At 35.2% G+C, this 19,913-nt stretch overlaps 1 protein-coding gene across 1 annotated transcript; it reads right to left on the bottom strand.

Moving 5' to 3' along the window:
* Window positions 1-479: 479 nt before the first annotated feature.
* On the bottom strand, window positions 480-1,436 carry OR2B11 (olfactory receptor family 2 subfamily B member 11). The gene has a single exon (XM_074312073.1). It carries the CDS (start codon window positions 1,434-1,436, stop codon window positions 480-482), a length of 957 nt encoding a protein of 318 aa, XP_074168174.1.
* Window positions 1,437-19,913: the final 18,477 nt, after the last annotated feature.

The following is a 19,913-nucleotide window of genomic DNA, read 5'->3' as shown; positions in this document are numbered from 1 at the left end:
ATTTGTAACAAAATATTTATTGCTTTTCTTTTTCTTTCAGTAAGAGGCGACAGTTAGGATCCAGTGCTTAATATAGTGCTTCACATTTGTTAAATGCTTAATAAACATTTGTTGACTTGATTTGACTTGGAAGAAAGGGAAACAGATTTTTATTAATTCAAAAATTAATTTTAAAAAAGAAATGGATAGTTAAGGTAATATGTCAAAAGGCATTCTTGAGAATAAAATCATAATGTCATTAAAGATGCAATAGCATGAATCTCTAAAGGTGTAATTTCAGACACTGACATAACAGTAAGAAAATATTTTAAATAGGAAGCTTTTCCTCCTCTTATTTCATCACATAGGCATCCAGTACCCTATTCTGTCACCAATCTCTTAAACTAAGTATATTATTCCCTCTACAGGAATCCCCAACATTGTCAAAAGTTTTTAAACAGAAGGCAATAAATTTATACTGAATATGAACTTTTTATTACTCAGCTCTGAATGAGCTTCCAAATCCTTTCCCAAAGTTTTTTCAGTGCCCCCTTTACATCTTTGTTTCTGAGGGTGTAAATGAAGGGGTTCAGGGTAGGAGTGATAATGGCATAGAAGAGGGAGATAAATTTACCTTGGTCCTGAGAGTAGTTAGAAGGGGGCTGAAGATACATGTAGATAGCAGGCAAATAGAAGAGGGACACCACCACCAAGTGGGAAGAGCAGGTCCCAAAAGCTTTACTTCTTCCCTTGGAGGACTTGATTCTCATCACAGCCTGGGCAATGAAGCCATAGGAGATAAAAATGAGGACCAGGGGCACCAGCACAAAGAAGGCTACCAGCACAGCCAATATGGTATCATTGATGGTTGTGTTGGCACATGACAACTTAATCATAGCAGGCACTTCACAGAAGAAGTTGTTCAGCATCCGCTGCCCACAGAAAGGTAGTTGTACTGTTAATACAACTTGAACCAGAGAATTTCCAAATCCACTGAACCAGGCAGTGGCCACTAGCTGCAGACATAGTGTGTGGTGCATGATGATTGCATAGCGGAGTGGTTTACAGATGGCCACATATCGGTCCAGGGCCATGGCAGCCAGGACTATACATTCAGTGCAGCCTAGCCAATGGAAGATGGCATACTGCACTGTGCAGCCACTATAGCTGATAGTCTTCCTTGAGCTACCCATGTTAAACAGCATCTGAGGCACAGTAGTAGTGGTATAGCAAAGATCCAGAAAGGACAAGTGACTGAGGAAAACATACATAGGACTGCTCAGCAGAGGATCCAGCTGAGACACCAATATGATGGCAATGTTTCCCAAGACTGCCAGGACATAGGAAACCAGGAGAATTACAAAAAGGGGTAGCTCTAGCCATGGCCAGTCAGAGATCCCCAAAAGGAAGAAATCCCCAGCAAAAGTCCCCAATAGACTCTGGTTGTTACTTCTCATGCTGCTTCATATTCTGACACCTATAAAGAATTAAGAAAACCAGAATGAAAGAAACCCAGTCCAGGAGAAATTGTTTTGCTTATCTCTGATTATTACCTATGATTTCAAATTGCTAAATAAGGAGAGGATCATTCAGTAGAATTAGTCAGGAAACTTTTTTTATCTAAAAAGTTTTCTCAAAGTGTCTGGAAAATAATTGTGCCAAAAAAACAATGCAGCTTTTATTTTATAACTAGGAACATAAAATTTTGCAAAGCACTTTTAATAACATTATTTTCTTTGAGCCTCACTATTACTATGTAATATAAGTGTTACAGTTATTGTTATGCCCATTTTATAAGAAATTGAGTATTAAAAAAGGTTGAATAAAATCTTGTCCATAGTCATAATTCTAGTGAGTTTTTGAAGTACAATTTAGACTAAAGTATTCCTAACATCAAGTTCAGCATTTTATCTATAATAAAGTGCCTTCCTGGCAGCAAGCAGAGCAGCAAAGGCCAAGTGTAAAATGAAGTTAAAAGTGATGAAGAAAGTACTAAAAAAATTTAGGGATTATAGAGAAGGGGAAGATAGAAACAAGAGGTATGAAAAATGAGGATTAATTATTGATTCATGTTTTTAGATCCTCATCAGATTATTCCCAATTGGAGCTCTTTCCTAATCTACAGTGCAAGTAGAGTTTCATCTCTGGCTCCTGTTTTGGAAAGGAACCAGCTCTTTGGTTAAACAATACACCTGAGTCTATCCAGATCACTATATTTCACAGAAATCTACAACTTTAATAAAAATGGCTTTTAGTTTGCTGAAGCTGATTTGAAGAAAACAATCATGGTTTGCTACTCAGGCTACGTCATCATGTTTTCTAAGTTTTCTTCCACTTCTCTTACTATACTCTAGTAAATATATACTATACTGTAGAATAGAATAGAGAATAATTGCTTCTCTTTTTTTTCTGTCCCCAAGTTGTAAAATCATACAAGCCTCCTCAGTGATACTTTAATTTGTAATCTAGCTGTGATTATGAAATACAAGCAAAGTATTCACTCAAAATTTATTCATTCCATAAACATTTATTTATTCTTGGCTGAAGCAATTGAGTGAAGTGACTTGCCCAAGGTCACAACTAGGAAGTATTAAGTGTCTAAAGCCACATTTGAACTCAGGTCATCCTGACTTCAGGACTGGTGCAATAGCCACTGGGCCACCTAGCTGCCCTTCCATAAACACTTATTTAGGGCCTTCTGTTTGCAGAAAACTATGCTCAATACTGGAAGAGATAAAAAATTTGAATAAAACATAATCTGGAAGAGAGCTAACAGTCTAATAGTTGAATAAAAAAAATAAATATCTATAAAACATAATGTTAAATGCATCAGAGTTTTGTAAAACAGTACTATATGACACTCTGAGAGGATGTTTTATGGTAAAGATGGATCATAAGGAGGAAAATACAGTACATGGGAAGAAAAGGGGATAAGGAAAGAAGAAAGGATATTTGGAAAGGAGTTTGGCTTGGCTAAAATGAAAAATATGGAGAAGGAAGTAATATGAGACAAAATTGGAATACTTTTCAAAAGTATTTTGGTGTCCATGAGAAGGTAATGAGTTTGAACAATACAATATTGTTGATACTATATTGTATTGATGAACAATACAATATAACTGAAGAACAATTTTTGCAAATACAATCCAAGGTTCATTACCCTGTGCTTGACATTTGTTCTGGGGGCCTTGACACTACATCACTTCCCAGAATACTCCTGACCTCCCAAAAATAATTTATATCTGTCTCTAACCTACTCTTCTCTGAGAAATGCCATAATTATAGCTTGTTTTTGTAATTTTGTAATTATAGCTATAAATTAAATCCAGCTTGTGTCTATGTTCCCACATTTATTAGTAAAAAGAGCAAATATTTCACATAATATTTACATTATTTTTAACATGATAGGCAAATTATGGGCATTTCCATAGTACAATAAAAAAGATAGTTACATATAAAGTACATATTTACAAATAAGCTATTCACAAAAGCCTATAGGTATCTTTGAAACTATGTCACATATGTCTCTGTGTCACATAAATGACTGATGTAGTTCTCATCACTCTAAAATGAGAATCAATTTCCATTCTCTTCTGAGGAAATATATGCAGTCTCTACAATTCATAGCATTGTCCTATGTATTGAACTCCCTACTGGAAAGCCTCTAATGAGGTTGCTAGACAGGTATCACCATTCCCATTAAACTGACACCATCAAAATAATTCAAGGAAATAAAATAACGCAAAATCCAGGACTATTGACTATTATCAAGTGCCTTCTGTTTGCAGAGAACTCTGTACAGTATTGGAAGAGATACAAAATTTGAATAAAACACAATCCCTTAGAGAGCTAACAGTCTAATAGTTGAATAGAACAAAACATAAATATCTATAATACATAATGTTAAATGCATCAGAGTTCTGTGAAACAGTACTATATGACATTCCGAGAGGATGTTTTATAGTAAAATTTTATCAGGTAGGCAGGCATTTGACAAATGAAGATGGAAAAGATAGTCATTCTGAGTCTAGAAAAAAAACAAAGGCTCTCAAAGAGGAAAATACAGTGTATATTGACTAAAATGAGGAATATGGAGAAGAAAATAATATGACACAAGATTGGAATACTTTTCAAAGATATTTTGGTACCCATGTTATAACTTATTAATCAAACTTTTATATTATTTTATATTATAACTTTTCCACTTTTTCACTCTCTCAGTTTTGGCATCTATGATTGTTACTCTTTTATACACAAGATTGGTGTTTCTCAGGAATACCTTCTCTAAAAAAAGATTGTATCCTGGAACTCAGTCTTGTAGTCACTAAATAAGTAACTAACCATTGAGACTAGAACTGGCCAGAAAATCCAGTTTCATAACTAGAAATACAGATCAGGTATCCTATCAAGACAATGCAGTTCAGTAGAGAAAAAGGGATATATTTAAAAGCTGTTGCATAAGTACATTGTTTCTTGATTGCTCTAGCATACTTGGTCAGTCTGATGTTTCATCCCATTGAAGGGTATCTAAGATATTGAGAGCTGTACTTTTGTGAAAGTAAAAATTTTTCAACTGCTCATCAATTGGAAGTAGTTAAATAAACTGTGGTATATGAATGTAATGGAGTATTAATGTTCTGTAAGAAATCATAAATATGATGATTACAGAAAAATATAAATTGATGCAAAGTTGGCAGAGTCTAGAAAACAACATACATATTTGTTACAATGTAAATGGAAAGAACAATCACTACTATATATATATATTTTTTTTTATTTTTATTTTTTTTTTTTTTTGCTAAGGCAACTTGTCCAGGGTCACTAGTAAGTGTTAAGTATCTGAGGCCAAATTTGAACTCAGGTTCTCCTGATCTCAGGGCTGGTGCTCTATCTACTGTAGCAACTAAATGCCCCCTACAAAATATTTTTTTAAAATTGCGATTACAAAATCACAAATAATAAGTTTGGCCCCAAAAAAGTCATATGAGAAGTCATTTTCCCCACCACATCTCTCCTCTTTTGTGGAGTTAGTTCTTCAGTAGATTGATTGGCTTTTGCTCAATTTTGTTTTCTCTATTAAGAAAAACTCCTTCATTATAAGGAATGACTCTCTGGAAGAAAGAAATGGCTATGCAGGAAATTTGAGTGATGTTAAAAAAAAAAAAAAAAGATAGCAATAAAAATTTATTTTAAAAAGAAAGACAATGTATCCTAGGACCAAATAGCTCGAGAAAAAACATGTTGCTAAAGTACAAATGATTAGAAACCCTAGGGCAAAGTGACCAGTCAGAGAGAAAGAAAAAATAGTTGATATGTACCCAGGATTTGGGGAGAGCCAATCTTAAAGATTAAAGAAAAGAAAGAGTTCTAATATACAAATGATTTGTTGGCCCTAGAGGGGTGACAAGTTATCAGAAAATGAAAGTAACATGGAAAAATTATTCTTGTGAAGCAGAAAAGTGAGGGACTTAAGAGAACAAGGGGAGATAAATGAATATGAATACCAAAAAAAAAAAAAAAAAAAAGTATCACTCTGATAAGAATATCAGAAGTACCATATCACCAGATGAGTTAAGGCTGGTGATGAATACTTAAAAACAAGAAGAAAGGAATCTATAGCTTTTTTTCTGGAGGGAGTGGGGCGGGAAAGTAAAACCAGTGAAGAGATAAGACTATCACTGCTTAAAATGGATGCTGACAGATGTCAGTAAGAAGGCTGAGTTAGTCTACTCATATTGCTTCTACTTTCTCTACTTTTAGATTTGGAAGTGTAAAATGACAATAGCTACCAAGAAGTTTAATTCAAAGATAAATGAGATGATGAGAGAACATCTAACTGCCCTCAATGAGATCTAATTACAAGCCCCAGATGAACTTCAATCTATAATATTAAAAATATTGGCAAATATAATTGCTGAGTCATGACTCGCAACCTCCAAAATATCACAGGGAGCTATGCTTAATGGTACATGCCAGTTCCTGCCACTGAGGAGGTTGAGGTTGCTGAATGGTTTGGATCTGAGAGTTCTGAGCTGCAGAAGCGCTAACGCCAATTAATATGGTGAAGCAGAAACAGAAGGTGACCAAAAGGAAAAGTGAACTGGTCTAGGTTGGAAGAGGTTAAAGCTTCCATGCTGATAGGTAAAAATATAGCTTAATAAATTTGATTTTTATTCCAGACAACGCTAGAATACATTAACATTATTAAAGGGATGATTTGTATTATTTAGAAAAAGAAGCAGCATTAGTTCCTCAAAATAAGTCAAGCTAAACTAATTTCATTTTCTGTTTTGACAGAGTATCTAGCCTGATCAGGAAATGCTACATTCACAAAATATTTACATTTTTGGCAGACCATCAGACAAAATTTCTCATGTTATCCTTATGGACAGAAAGAAGGAATGTGGTCTAGGTAATACTATCATTAGGTGGATTTAGAACTAGTTAACTCAGAAACAGAAATAAAACATTAATGTACCAATGTTCACTTGGAAGGTAGACTTTAGTGGAATGGCACAGATATTTATATTTGGTTCTCATCTATTCAACATGTTATCAATGACTTGTATGAGGCTGCATAAAATATATTTTTCATATTAATAAATTATAGGAATCTGGATAACTAACTTGTGGGATGAAAAAAAAATGGAATCGAAAAACAATCTTAACTAGCTAGAATGATCAGCCAAAGTGAACAATAGGAATAAATATAAATATATAAATATAAATAAATATATATGTGTAAATAATAAATAAATAAATATAAATATATAAATAGGAATAAATGTAAAGTTGCATATATAAATGTTTTTAAAAATCAATTATCACCTTATGAGGAGGTATGATGAAAGAAATGTTCCTGTGAAAACATATTTAGAGATTTTAATTTTAATCTCACTGTGAATCCCAGTGTGATATGGCAATTAAAAAAAAAAACTAATATTTTTTTAAATTTGTATTAAGGGAGACATAGCATCTATAATAACAATCTATTTTACTGTACTTAGCTCTTGTCAGATTATATTTAGTATATTATGTTCACTTCTGGGTGCTACATCTTTAAAAAGACATAGACAAGCTAATATTGCAAATCTTTGGTTTCTGCCAAATGAGTATCAATAAAAGAAACTGGAGGATGTAAAATTCTTGTCATGTCAAAGTGGAATTAGACTGGCAAAAAAGTCTGTTTAGTTTCAATAATTCCATTTCAAACCTCCTCTATTCATTAGATTTGAAGCAAGGGAGTAAGTAATATAGTAACAATAGACTTTAAAATTATCTTATGACCAATAAGTATTTTTCAGTTCTTGATGAAGTTAGTCTAATCTAAGTGAACATTATCTGACTCTTAACTGCATGTCCCTGCCTCAATAACTGTCTATATTGTTTTTCTATTTTTTCTCCTTTGCTTTAGAAACCAGATAGTGTCCCAATTTCTAGAAAATAATTTTTTGGAAAAAAAATCTAGAAAATCTGAACCTAGAAAATGTTTATAACTTTTATATAAAAAGTTCACCAATTGCATAACTTTAGCATTACTCTAAGTTCCTTGTTCTTTTTGTAGGCATTTAACAAATATTTATTAATCAATAAATTGATTACTTTATATTCAATTAGGTGCTAAATTTTTCCATTTCCACATCTTTAACATTTCTCACATCCAAAGTCTTAACCTCTTCCCACAACTTTAGCTCTTGTCTAGAAGATTGAAACAGCCTTCTAATTGGTGTCTCCCCCTCAAGTCTCTTCCTCCTTTTATCATTTGTCCTCCACACTAATGCTGAAGTAATTTCCTAACATGGAGATCTATGTCAGGTGCTCCCTATAACTGAAACTCCAAAATTTGAAAGTCCTTCACAACCTGACTTCAATCTATCTTTCCAGTATCATTGTATATTATTCCTCCTCCTGATCTCTGCAATTAAGTGAAATAGAACTTCTCTGTTACTCACACATAATACTCCCATTTCCCATCTTTGCCCTGGCAACTTCCCATTGTTAGAATTCATAGCATCCTTATTTCTACCTGCTAGAATCTTTTTCTTCAAGATGCAGATCACATTAATCTTTTTCCTGATCTGCCCAAATGTTAGTGTATTTATCCTCTTTAATATTTTTTTTTTCTGAATGCAAGAGGATGAATGACTTTACTGTATTCTTTTCTGGAGTGTGTACTTCTTTAGAGTTGGGACTATTTAATTAATTTGTCTTGGGATTCCCATTGCCTAGTGTAGTGCCTGGCTTATTGTTGGTCCTTACTAAGTGCTTTTTTATTGAGTGATTACTATTCATGGTGCTTATAAGATACTTTGATTGCTTAAAAAGTGGGAGATACTTTGATAATTTTACCTCCCAAATAGAACATATTTTTTGTTCCACAACAGACTTATTCTACTTAACCCTTGGAAGCAGAACTAGGAACCATGTGTAAAAGTAGCAGAAAAGTAGATCTAATAAGGAAAAATTTCTTAATCATTAGAATTATGCAATGTATGTATGTATGCTGCTCAGAAGGTAGTATATTTACCTCTAACTAAAAGCAGAGTCTGGATAGTTATTTTTTACAGAAGAAATTTGTGGTAAAATTAAAGTTGAAACAAATGGTCTATGGGGTTACTTCCAACAATAGGATTCTATGATTCTATAAAATTCATTACTAAATGAATTTACACTTAAAATCAAAAGGTAATCTGTTTTGAAAATTCCTAGAAATCTCATTTTTAAATCTTGGAATTTATACATTTGAAATAATATCTCACATATTCTCATGTGCTTAATAATGTGTTCAACTGAAGAAAATAGACCATGAAACATTTTTGCCCCAAATATACATTAAAAAATCACTTCACTTCTTACATGCTAATTATTGTTTTGCTCATTTTAATACACCATCAGAGATAAGAACAGACTTTTAGGAGAACTGAATTATTTAATTACTTCCATTCTTTACAGAGTGATGTAAAGTTAATGTTTTTGGAAAAACATCAATATTATGATATGGCTTGTGGAATTAAGAGCATCAAATGTATAGAATTCATAGAAGTGCATAGAAATCCTTGGTGTCTTTATGATTTGGGAAAGAAAGAAGAGAAAAGGGAAGAGCAGGCAAAGTATTTGGGTAGCTAAAAGCATATAAGACCAAAACTTAGTTTTAACTCCACCAATAATTAACAGTATGGCTGAAAAAAAAAATCCCTTTGTTTCTCTAAACTTCTAGTTCTTTAAATGCAAAATGATGGGGTTAAATTAAATGATTTCTAAATTCATTTCCATATCTACTTTCTATGACTAATTCTAGAGATAAGGAGAAGGAAAGGAGAGGGAAAAGATATGGATAGAAAAAATTATGAGGGGAAAAGTCAAGAAAAAATCAGAAGAATAGAAAACATTATGGAAGGCATTCAAAGGAGTGTTCAACTCCATTACCTATGGAAATCAAATAAAATCAGACTCTACAGAGCAATGAGAGATAGGGATTGCAGACCCCCAAAATCAGGGTAACAACTCTTACTTCCCTTGTTTCAGCTTCTTTTCTCCTCAGTGCTTTCATTTTAAGGCTTAGATAAAAACACCCCAAAAAATATAAATAAATAAAGCATAATCAAATAAAACTTGAAGAAGCAACTCACTTCTATTCCTTTAAGCATGGTACAAGCAGCCAGGGATCCTGTATCCTGTAGCAGAATCTCCTAGGGTGGAAGAAGAAAATGCCCAAGATTACTACTGCAAGGCCAGCTCTGTTTCCAAAAAGCTTTCCCAGGACAAACTGTGACAAAATTGAGGGAAGAAGAATTCTCTACTTCCATCTCCCCCTTTGCATAGAAACAGGGTATCATTGGATAGAGATATTCAAAGATGTCCAGCCTTAAATTGAAAACCAAGAAGATAAGGGAAGAAATCCTTGGTACCAATGAAAATATCTAGATTGCCCAGTTCCCCAAAGCATTAGGAAATTTGTTAGCTCTGGGGAAGAGAGGCCTTATGTTCATTGTACAAAGGCCTTAGGGATCCCAGAACCCCTGAATGCAATTAATCTTGAGGGTTTAGGAGTCCAGAGTTGAGACTTAGGGATAAAAGTCCCTGTAGTACTACTCAGAATTCAGATTGAGTTACTATTCCTCAAGTAGTTCACAATATAGTTCTGTTGTTTTTTTTTTTTTAACAATATCATTATTTTTCATTAGGCATAATAAATTGAATCCTCCCTTACATCAGAGGAATTTTGAATTCTGTTCTATGATGACTTCTTGGTTCCAAATTTAGGGGAAAAAAAAATCTCTAATTTAGAGTGAGTTCAGACTTCACCAATGCAAAAACCATTAAATCTAATTTTGGCTAGTTGAAACTGACTTTTATAATATATAGCTATTAAGAAAACGCGCACATTTTTCTTACAGAACAATAATATTCCATAACATTCACATACCACAATTTAACATATGAATGTTATGGAATATTATTGTTCTGTAAGAAATGACCAGCAGGATGAATACAGAGAGGCTTGGAGAGACTTACATCAACTGATGCTGAGTGAAATGATCATTATACACTTCAACAATACTATATGAGGATGTATTCTAATGGAAGTGGATATCTTCAACAAAGAGAAGATTTAACTCAGATCCAATTGATCAGTGATGGACAGAATCAGCTACATCCAGAGAAGGAACACTGGGAAATGAGTATAAACTGTTTGCATTTTTATTTTTCTTCCCAGGTTATTTTTACCTTCTGAATCCATTTCTTCCTTAGCAACAACAACAACAACAACAAAAATTCAGTTCTGCACACATATATTGTATCTAGGATATACTATAACATATTTAATATGTATGGGAATGCATGCCATCTAGGGGAGGGGGTGGAGGGAAGGAGGGGAAAATTCGGAACAGAAGGAAGTGCAAGGGATAATGTTGTAAAAAATTACCTATGCATATGTATTGTCAAAAAAAATGTTATAATTATAAAATTAATTTTTTTCCCCCTGAGGCTGGGTTAAGTGACTTGCCCAGGGTCACACAGCTAGGAAGTGTTAAGTGTCTGAGACCAGATTTGAACTTGGGTCCTCCTGAACTCAAGGCTGGTGCTCTATCCACTGCACCACCTAGCTGCCTCCATTATAAAATTAATTTAAAAAAAAATTTTCAGGGGCAGCTAGATGGCGCAGTGGATAGAGCACCAGCTCTGAATTCAGGAGGACCAGAGTTCAAATTTGGTCTCAGACTTAACACTTCCTAGCTGTGTGACCCTGGGCAAGTCACTTAACCCCAACCTCAGAAAAAAAAAAAAAAAAAAGAAAGAAATTTCAGTGAGACCAAGAATTAAGAATCTGCTTTTTAAATGTAAAAAAAATAATAATAAATAAAAAATAAATGGATAAGTGCTCAAAAGATATGGACAGGCAATTTTCAGATGAAGAAATTAAAGTCATTAATAGTCATATAAAAATGCTCTAAATCACTTAATTAGAAAAATGCTGAATAAAACTTTAAGATACCACTTCATACCTCTCAGAGTGGATAAGATGACAGGAAAGGAAAATGAAAAATGTTGGCGTGGGTATGGAAAAGCTGGGACATTAATGCGTAGTTGGTGGAGTAGTGAATTGATCAACCATTCTGGAGAGCAATTTGGAAATATGCCCAAAGGGCTATAAAACTATGTATATCCTTTGATCCAGCAGTCTCACTACTGGGTCTATATCACAAAGAGAATATAAAAGAGTAAAAGGACCCACAAGTGCAAAAATATTCATAGCAACTCTTATTATAGTGGCAAGGAATTGGAAATTGAGTGAGTGCATATCAACTGTGATGAAGTTGGTTTTCTCAGGAATGTGGTGATTCAAGACAATTCCAATAAATTTGAGGTGGAAAACATCATCCACATCCAGAGGGAGAACTATGGCGATTGAATATTGATTGAAGCATAATATTAACCTTTTTTATTTGTTTGTTGTTTTTCTTGTAGGTTTTTTTTCTTTTTGACCTGATTTTTCTTATACATCTTGACAAATATGGAAATATCTTTAAAAAGATATTTTTGCTCAACAGCACATATGGGAAAAATACTCACAGACTTTGAGAACAATAAACCCAAGGCACTCATGTGATCAAAGCAATTCCTGCTCAGTACCTCAGGGCTTCACTATCTTATCTCTCCTCTTTGAATTCTCCTCTTTTCAGCTTTTGATTACCAGGAAATTCCCTTGAATCCACAATGTTCTACTCCTGTCTTCAAGCTATTTCCCCCTACTAGTTCTTTGTTTTGGTGTGTTTGAGTTTGACTGGAAAGCATGTGTCTTTCCTTCCAGTCACATGTATCTCAAATTTAACTTGAGCTCTCTCAAATCAATTTCCCAAACCGATAGATCTCCTGTGACCCTCTGGTTAGAAAATATAGCCAATGGGGCAAGGGAAAAGAAAAAGATTTTTGTTTTGTTTTTTTTTTAAAAAAAGACAAATATTCATGTGTCATAATTTGCTCATGAGGTTGGGGGGATAGCAGGTCTACAAGGATTCCAAATAAGTTTACATTATTTTACCTATATGACGGCACTGTAGTGTTCTCTTCTCTAAATTATGTTCTCTGGGAGCAGGTTTCTTTGAGAGCAGCCTTAGTTTCAGTTCAGTTCAATAATCACCTCAAATGCAGCCAGGAGTTAAAGTCCAAATCCTTTACTTTCTCCTTCAAAGTCTTGAATCTTTTCCTGGGGCCCGGTTAGCTTTCTTAGAGGCCTATCTCTCTCCTTGGTTCCAAGAGCTCCCTCCAAATGTCTTTGAATCCAAAGGTTTGTCCTTGAGCCTCTAGCCAGCACAAAAGTGGAAAACGGAGTGAATCTGACTCTGCCTCTGAGAATAGGATTGTGATCTTCTGACTTGTGAATCTCCCAAAAGTCAATCCTAGTTGAGGCTCCTGGCTTTTATATGCTCTCTAAAGATGTGAACTCTAATGTGTGAACTCTCTAAAAGGCGTAACTCTAAAGGTATGTACTAAGTATATAAGCATTGTTTCTATCAATTCCAGTGACTTAGCACCTTGTTTCAAGTTCTGGCCCATAACACAGCACCCCATGACCTTAATGAACCAGGCTCACATCCAGATTTCTAAAAGTCTGAACAAAAAGTGCCCTCTGTTCATATACAGAGCATCAGAGTGAAAAAAATGTATATTAGATATTTTTATTTCAACCCACAGAAAAGCACCCTCTTTATATTTGTGTAAGTCATTTTCCTTTCAATTTCTTTCCCCAAGGTTTTTTTTAATTTTTTGTTATTCTAAACTAGACAAGCAGCAAACATGAACATGTCTCATATATAAAGAGAATAAGAAAACTGTATATAAAACTTCAAATATTTTATATATACTTTAAGAAATATTATAATTGAACAATTCGTTACATATCTCCAGACTTCTAACTGAATTTGTTACATGCTTTAAAAGATGCATTTCAAGTACTACTTCATAAATGAAATTTTTCCTGATCTCTTCAACTATTAATGCCTGTAATGCTGGAGAAACTGAGGCAAGATAGAGTTTTTAATATTTTATTTGGATTTCTGAGAAGGAGAGATTTTCTGGGACCAAAGGATCCATTTCTTTGTAAAAAGAAAATCAGTTATTATTGATTACTTTGATTTTTAGTTTAATTGTAGGATTAAACACCTTTCTTTAGGAAAAGCTAGCCCTCATAGCTAAACCAGACTATATGTTCTCTTAAGCATAGATTACCTATAAATTTAGTGAATAGCATGATAAGATCAATTGATAAGATCATTTAGTAGAAGATAATTTATAATAAGATAAATCTTTGCATAAATAAAATAATCATAGGATTATAAGACTCTTTTTAAAGGCTAAATTCCCTTTTTCTTGGAGCTAGGGAAAGGGGAGTTGACTAAAGGCTAAGTTCCTCTTTCCAGTCTTAATGGTTAAAACAGTCTATTGTTGTTTGTTGTTGTTCTTTTTTAATTTAATTTTTATTTTTATTAGCTATAGGTTAAATCTAAGTTGAATAATGGAATCTTCTAAAATAGGCAGCTGGAAGATGGTGATGGTGGTGGTGGTGGGATAACTGCTAAATACAAACCACAAGTTCCTCTTTCCCAATAACCATTTTGGTTACAAAAGGGATCACCTGTAGAGTAAGAATTTCTGCAGCAATCTCCAAGATGTTGCCTGGAAAAGTGAGCTAGTCAAATGACTTTTCTTTTTCTTTTTTAAGCAGAGCATCAAAGAGATTTATTTTCCAGCAAAAACATACACTATTTTCCCATATAATCACCACTTAATAGTATAATCGGGTTTTGCTTAGCAAGTTTTATAATCTTGTTATTTCTTTACTCTTCAGAATTATCCATACCATCTCTATGATAATATGATTCAGCTTTTTTAAAATTAAAACTTTTTATTTACAAAACATATGCATAGGTAATTTTTCAACATTGACCCTTGCAAAACCTTCTCCTCAAAATTTTCCCTCCTCCCCCTCACCCCTTCCTCTAGGTGGCAGGTAGTAAAATGCATGTTAAATATATTATGCTAAATCCAATATATGTATACATATTTATACAGTTATCTTACTGCACAAGAAAAATCAGACCAAGAAAAAAAAATTGAGAAAAAAAAAATGCAAGCAAACAACAAGAGAAAGAGTGAAAATGCTATGTTGTGTTCCACACTCAGTTTCTACAATCTTCATCACTGAACAACTGGAACTGATTTGAATCATCTCATTGTTGAGGAGAGCAATGTCCATCAGAATTGATCAGTGTATACTCTTCTTGTTGCTGTGTTTTGCTCATTTCACTTAGCATCAGTTCATGTAAGTCTCTTTGGGCCTCTCTGAAATCATCCTGCTGGTCATTTCTTACAGAAGAGTAATATTCCATAACATTCATATACCATAATTTATTCAGCCATTCTCCAATTGATGGGCATCCATTCAGTTTCCAGTTTCTTGCCAGTACAAAAAGGGTTGCCACAAACATAACCCTTTCCCTCCTTTAAAATCTCTTTAGAATATAAGCCTAGTAGAAACATTGGCTGGGTCAAAAGATATGCACAGTTTGATAACTTTTTGAACATAGTTCCAATTTGCTCTCCAGAATGGTTGGATCCATTCATAGTTCCAACAACAATGTTTCAGTGTCCCAGTTTTCCAACATCTCCTGCAACATTCATTATTATTTTCTGTCACCTAAGCCAATCTGAGAATGTAGTGGTATCTCAGAGTTGTCTTAATTTGCATTTCTCTGATCAATAGTGTCAAATGATCTTTCTTGTCTAATTGAATTAAGTACAAAACAACTTTCCCATTTTTTTATTCCTTTTTTTTCTGTTATAAAAATAAGTTCTGTAAATAATTTCTTTGTAAGGCATTAATTGTAAGGATTAGGGGAGGAGCCATGAATGGTACAATCAGGAAGTAACAAGGCCTTGAAGCCTGAGATCCCCAGATGTGGATATTTGTGATCAACATGGACTGCCTTGTGGGCAGGAGCTCTGGTTGTATTGAGATCCACATCATCTACAGGAAGCGTCTCCTTTTCTAATTGGCTGTGCATGTGACCTCATAGACCCTATGTAAACTATGGGGACCTGAAAGTAGGTGGAGTTTTACTAGGAGTCCTATCAGGAGTTTTACTAGGAGTTGACTAAGAGTGAGCAGGAGGTCAGAAGAGTAGATGAACACGTGGAATAAAAGATCTTAAGCTTGCATGTGATTGTCCTCAGGTGCTCTATCATACATAAAACCATCATTTGATGAAGTAGTGCCAGAGATCTCTGAATTGAGGTAAGATTGGTAGAAGCACTGTACTAAACAGTGGCCAGAGATTCTTTTAAGGGCCTGGGCATTAGGAGTGACTGGTAATAGTGGTTTTTGAGTGGGGAGCCACAAACGGCAGCCTAAACATGGGGGCAGCATTGTAAATTACCAGACCCCACAATCTGGGAAGATACAATAGTCCTCTATCCAGAAGAAAAGGCAGTGAAGTATTATGGGTCTAGGTACCTATGACCAAACCCAAGGGTACAGTTGTACAGGCAACTCAAGCATACAAATTAAAAAATCGAATGGGTGATCGTTTAACAAAAAACATGCCCAGTAAAAAGCAGGAGGTTTGTCCTCCAGCGCCCAGGCATATATACCCTTCATTAGCACATCTACCAGGTTATAGATGTCCAAGATAGGTGACCAAGATAGCAAAGATGAAAAGAATGCAGTGAGAATTAAACAAGAAAATTGTCTCCCACTCCCATTAAGTACAGTTCTGCAAGAAGGGATAGGTTAGTGTGCCTGTGGGCAGAGTTGCAGGACAAACCTTACAATTAGAACAAGAAGCACAACAATGCCACCTAAAGGCTGAGGCAGAAAACAGAGAAAGGATTATTTTATTGGCAGAGAGAACAAAAAATGCAAGAATTCTGCCTTCAAGCTGAGCTAGAGACAAAAGATTACTTTATAAAGACCTGTTGCTTTTCCTATAAAATACAGAAAGAGCCACTCCCTCTTGGCTTTACTGGAAGCTTTGATAAAGGCAGCTGCTGAGAGGGAGGATGTAATTCCATGGGGTTCCAATTGGGCCCTCCAGGCAGGCTGGAGGCAGAACACATGACCCAATCCCAGAACACATGACCCAATCCCATTTAAAATGTTGAAGGAAGTGAAACAAGCTTGTGTTAATTATGGTCTGAAGGCTCCCTATATCATACAAATGTTACAGCTATTATCAAGTAGGTATGCCCTCACACCAAATGATTGAAAATCCATGGCATCTGCCTGTTTTACTCCTGGCCAATCAGTTATATGGTTATTAGAATTTGCTAAATTGGCTCAGAAGTATGCTGTGGCCAATGATTATCAGGACTCAGAAGAATGTGTGCTTGTAATTATTGGCACTGGCCACTATTCCACAACTCAGGCTCAGATTTTATAGGATGTAACTGTATTTCTACTTATTGCCCAATGTGCTACACAAGCTTAGGAGAAAATAGTCAAGGAGCAATTATGATGCCTTGATGGCAGCAATTATTATGCTCAGAGAGTCTTTGAAAATGCAGCACTCAAACCTGCTCAGTCTTTAAGCAAGCCTGTGGGGATAGGGGATTATAAAATAGAGCTTTACACAGTTAGCTTGATCTTTTCGCCTCCTGAGAGTACTTATAAGACAATGTCTATTTATATACTGATTTGGGAAATTGAAGAATGTATAGCTATTGTTCCAATCACCAATATAGATAGACATACAATGTGTGATCTATGACCCAGAAGGAGAAGTAACATCAGATTTATTGGTTCACACTCTTGAAATTGGTGATAGTTATTCAAACTTTGACTTCCGGCAACAGAATTCAGTGTGGACTACAGCTGTTATAGCTGAAAGCCCTTTGCTCATTATCCATATGAATGGCATACCATTGAAAAGGTTGGTAGACACAAATCATATACCTACCAGAGGTGTCAGCTGGTCTAGTCATTGGCTAAAGACTACAGCAAATACCTATATGTCTAGCATAAAAGGATCTATAGTAGCTGGAATTAGTGCTACCCCTCTGAGATGGGAATTTGAAGATAAGAGAAATTTTTCTTTCTTTTACAGTTGAAAGGATCTGTGGGGAAGACATTTTATAAAGTGAAAAAATTCAGGCCTCATTTGACATAGGACAGGAGCAACTTAACCAAGGACATTTATAAGCTTCTCTAAGTTCTTGAAATTCCCCTGAATTTGCTATAAAAAAGAAATTTGGAGAATGGAGAATATTGATTAAGTCAAGAAAAGTACATGGACAGATGGAGACAATAGGAGCTCTTCAGCTTGAGCTTCCATCTCCTATTCAATTGTCTAGGGAATGGTCTTTTTGGATTAAGGATTATTTCTATTATATCCCTCTAGATAAGAGGGGTATGAAAGGATTTGTCTTTTCAGTGCCCAGCATTAATTTAGCTGAGCCTTACAAAAGATTTGTATGGACAGTTTTGCCACAGGAAATGAATAGCCCTACTATGTGTCAAATGTGGCTGCTGATTTTACTCCTGTAAGAAAAGCATCTCCAAAAATTGTTGTTACCACCATTCTATGACATTTTAAGAGGAGAAAGTGCTTTAGACTCACCACGCCAGCTTACAAAATAAACTCAAGGGGTTCCAAGAGAGATTGAATTGGCTTTATCCAATATGGTTGAAAGAGTCACTCAAAAAGTATTGGAAATTAAAGTTTTTACTACAAAAGAGACACCCACAGCAATTCTTCATCAAAGAGGCAGTGTGATGGAGTGGGTAAACCTCCCAGCACAACCAGATCAAAGTCTTGCTCCTTGCCCAGTGTTGGTAGCTAGAACTTCATTAAAGGCCAATAAGAGAGTAGTACTGATGAGGTAACATGATGAGGTAACAGGGAACCAAATAATTGAGGTAAATACCTAATGGTGAGGTATATACCTCAAAAGGATTAATTAAGGTCTAGTGGCAGGATTGGAGTCACATGGAACTCCCTTGCAACCCCCTTAGGATTCGGCACAAGGATACAAAGTTAAATCAGGTCTAGTGGCGGTGAGAGTCCCCTGTAAATGAATTTACAGGCCCAAAAACCTAGATGGGTAAAAACAAGATTTATTGCAAGGTTTGGAAGCAAGGTTAAAAAAGACATTAGACAGAGGAAGATATACGCCCAAAGCGGCGGGACAGAGAGTCTCTGATGCAAAGCATCTTGGCTGGCATCTTTCAACTCTCTGACAAAGGACGACTCCACCTAGGCTGTTTTTATCTGCTTGAAGAAGCATAGGGCAGAGCTCAGGTTGATTCCTGGAAGGCCAGATTTTTGGCAGGCTTTTCAGATAAGGAAGAAACTGTTTTGGGGAAACCTGAGCAGATAGTTGGGGGTTGGGTACAAGCCCAAACTGGCTCAGATACTGATCTCTCATCTTGGGGTTTTGACCAGATCTTGTAAATCAAAGATCAATCCCAAAGGTAGATCAGACAAGGAATCTTAAAAGGGGGGGCTACGCCCACATCAGTATAATTATCTAGGATAAGATCTGATAAAAAATATACCTTTTGTACCAATGCACAAATTTATGTGTGTTGGTAAACAATCCCAGAGTGGAAAAATTTATTGGCCACAGCTCCAAATCTTATACATGGGTCTCCATTAAAGATAAACCAGCTATTATATAATTGGCAATGGATTTTTGATGTAAATATAATTTTTGATTCAGCCTATTCAGTAGATGTGATACAAAGAATTGCCACAGCCCAAATAAAATTTGTAGTTTTTAATATATATCAGCTCTTTAAAGAACTTCGAGAGCAAGTGAAAAGGCATTCAGGTAAGTATTATATCCTGCATGGCCATTTTCATAGTGGACTTTCACATCCTACCTTTTATCATCAGGCTGCTAGAGCTTTACATTTGCAATTTGGGATAACAAAGGAGGAAGCTAGGAGCATAGTAAAAGGCTGTACAGTTCGCCTTCTTTTCTACACTCCTATGCTCCCACCAGTACAAAACCTTTGTGGTTTGAGATCTAATGCTTTCTGGCAAATGGACATCACCTGTGTTGAGGCAGAGCATCTATGTAACTATGGATATACATTCTCAATTCCTCAGGGCTTCACTGCAATCTGGAGAAGCAGTTAGGCATGTGATCAGCCATCTTTATCATTATTTTTCATTTGCAGGAGTCTCACATGCACTTAAGATAGGCAATGGACCAGCTTATACATCTCTGCCTTTAGGTCCTTCTGCTCTGAATTTAGCATTGCCCATTCTACTTGCATCCCATATAACCCTACAGGCGAAGTTAAATGGGCTAATTGTAGCCTCAAGATGCTCCTGTCTAAGCAAGAAAAGGGGATATTAGGGTTTATAAGACCCTCTACCTGACTCACCCAAGCTCACTTATAAAACTCTACAAGCCCACTTAGATGCATT

This window comes from Sminthopsis crassicaudata, chromosome 4 (genome assembly GCF_048593235.1).
Source record: "Sminthopsis crassicaudata isolate SCR6 chromosome 4, ASM4859323v1, whole genome shotgun sequence".
Taxonomy (NCBI): domain Eukaryota; kingdom Metazoa; phylum Chordata; class Mammalia; order Dasyuromorphia; family Dasyuridae; genus Sminthopsis; species Sminthopsis crassicaudata.
The sequence above is the reverse complement of the archived record's forward strand: the minus strand, read 5'-3'. Positions and strand labels throughout refer to the sequence as shown.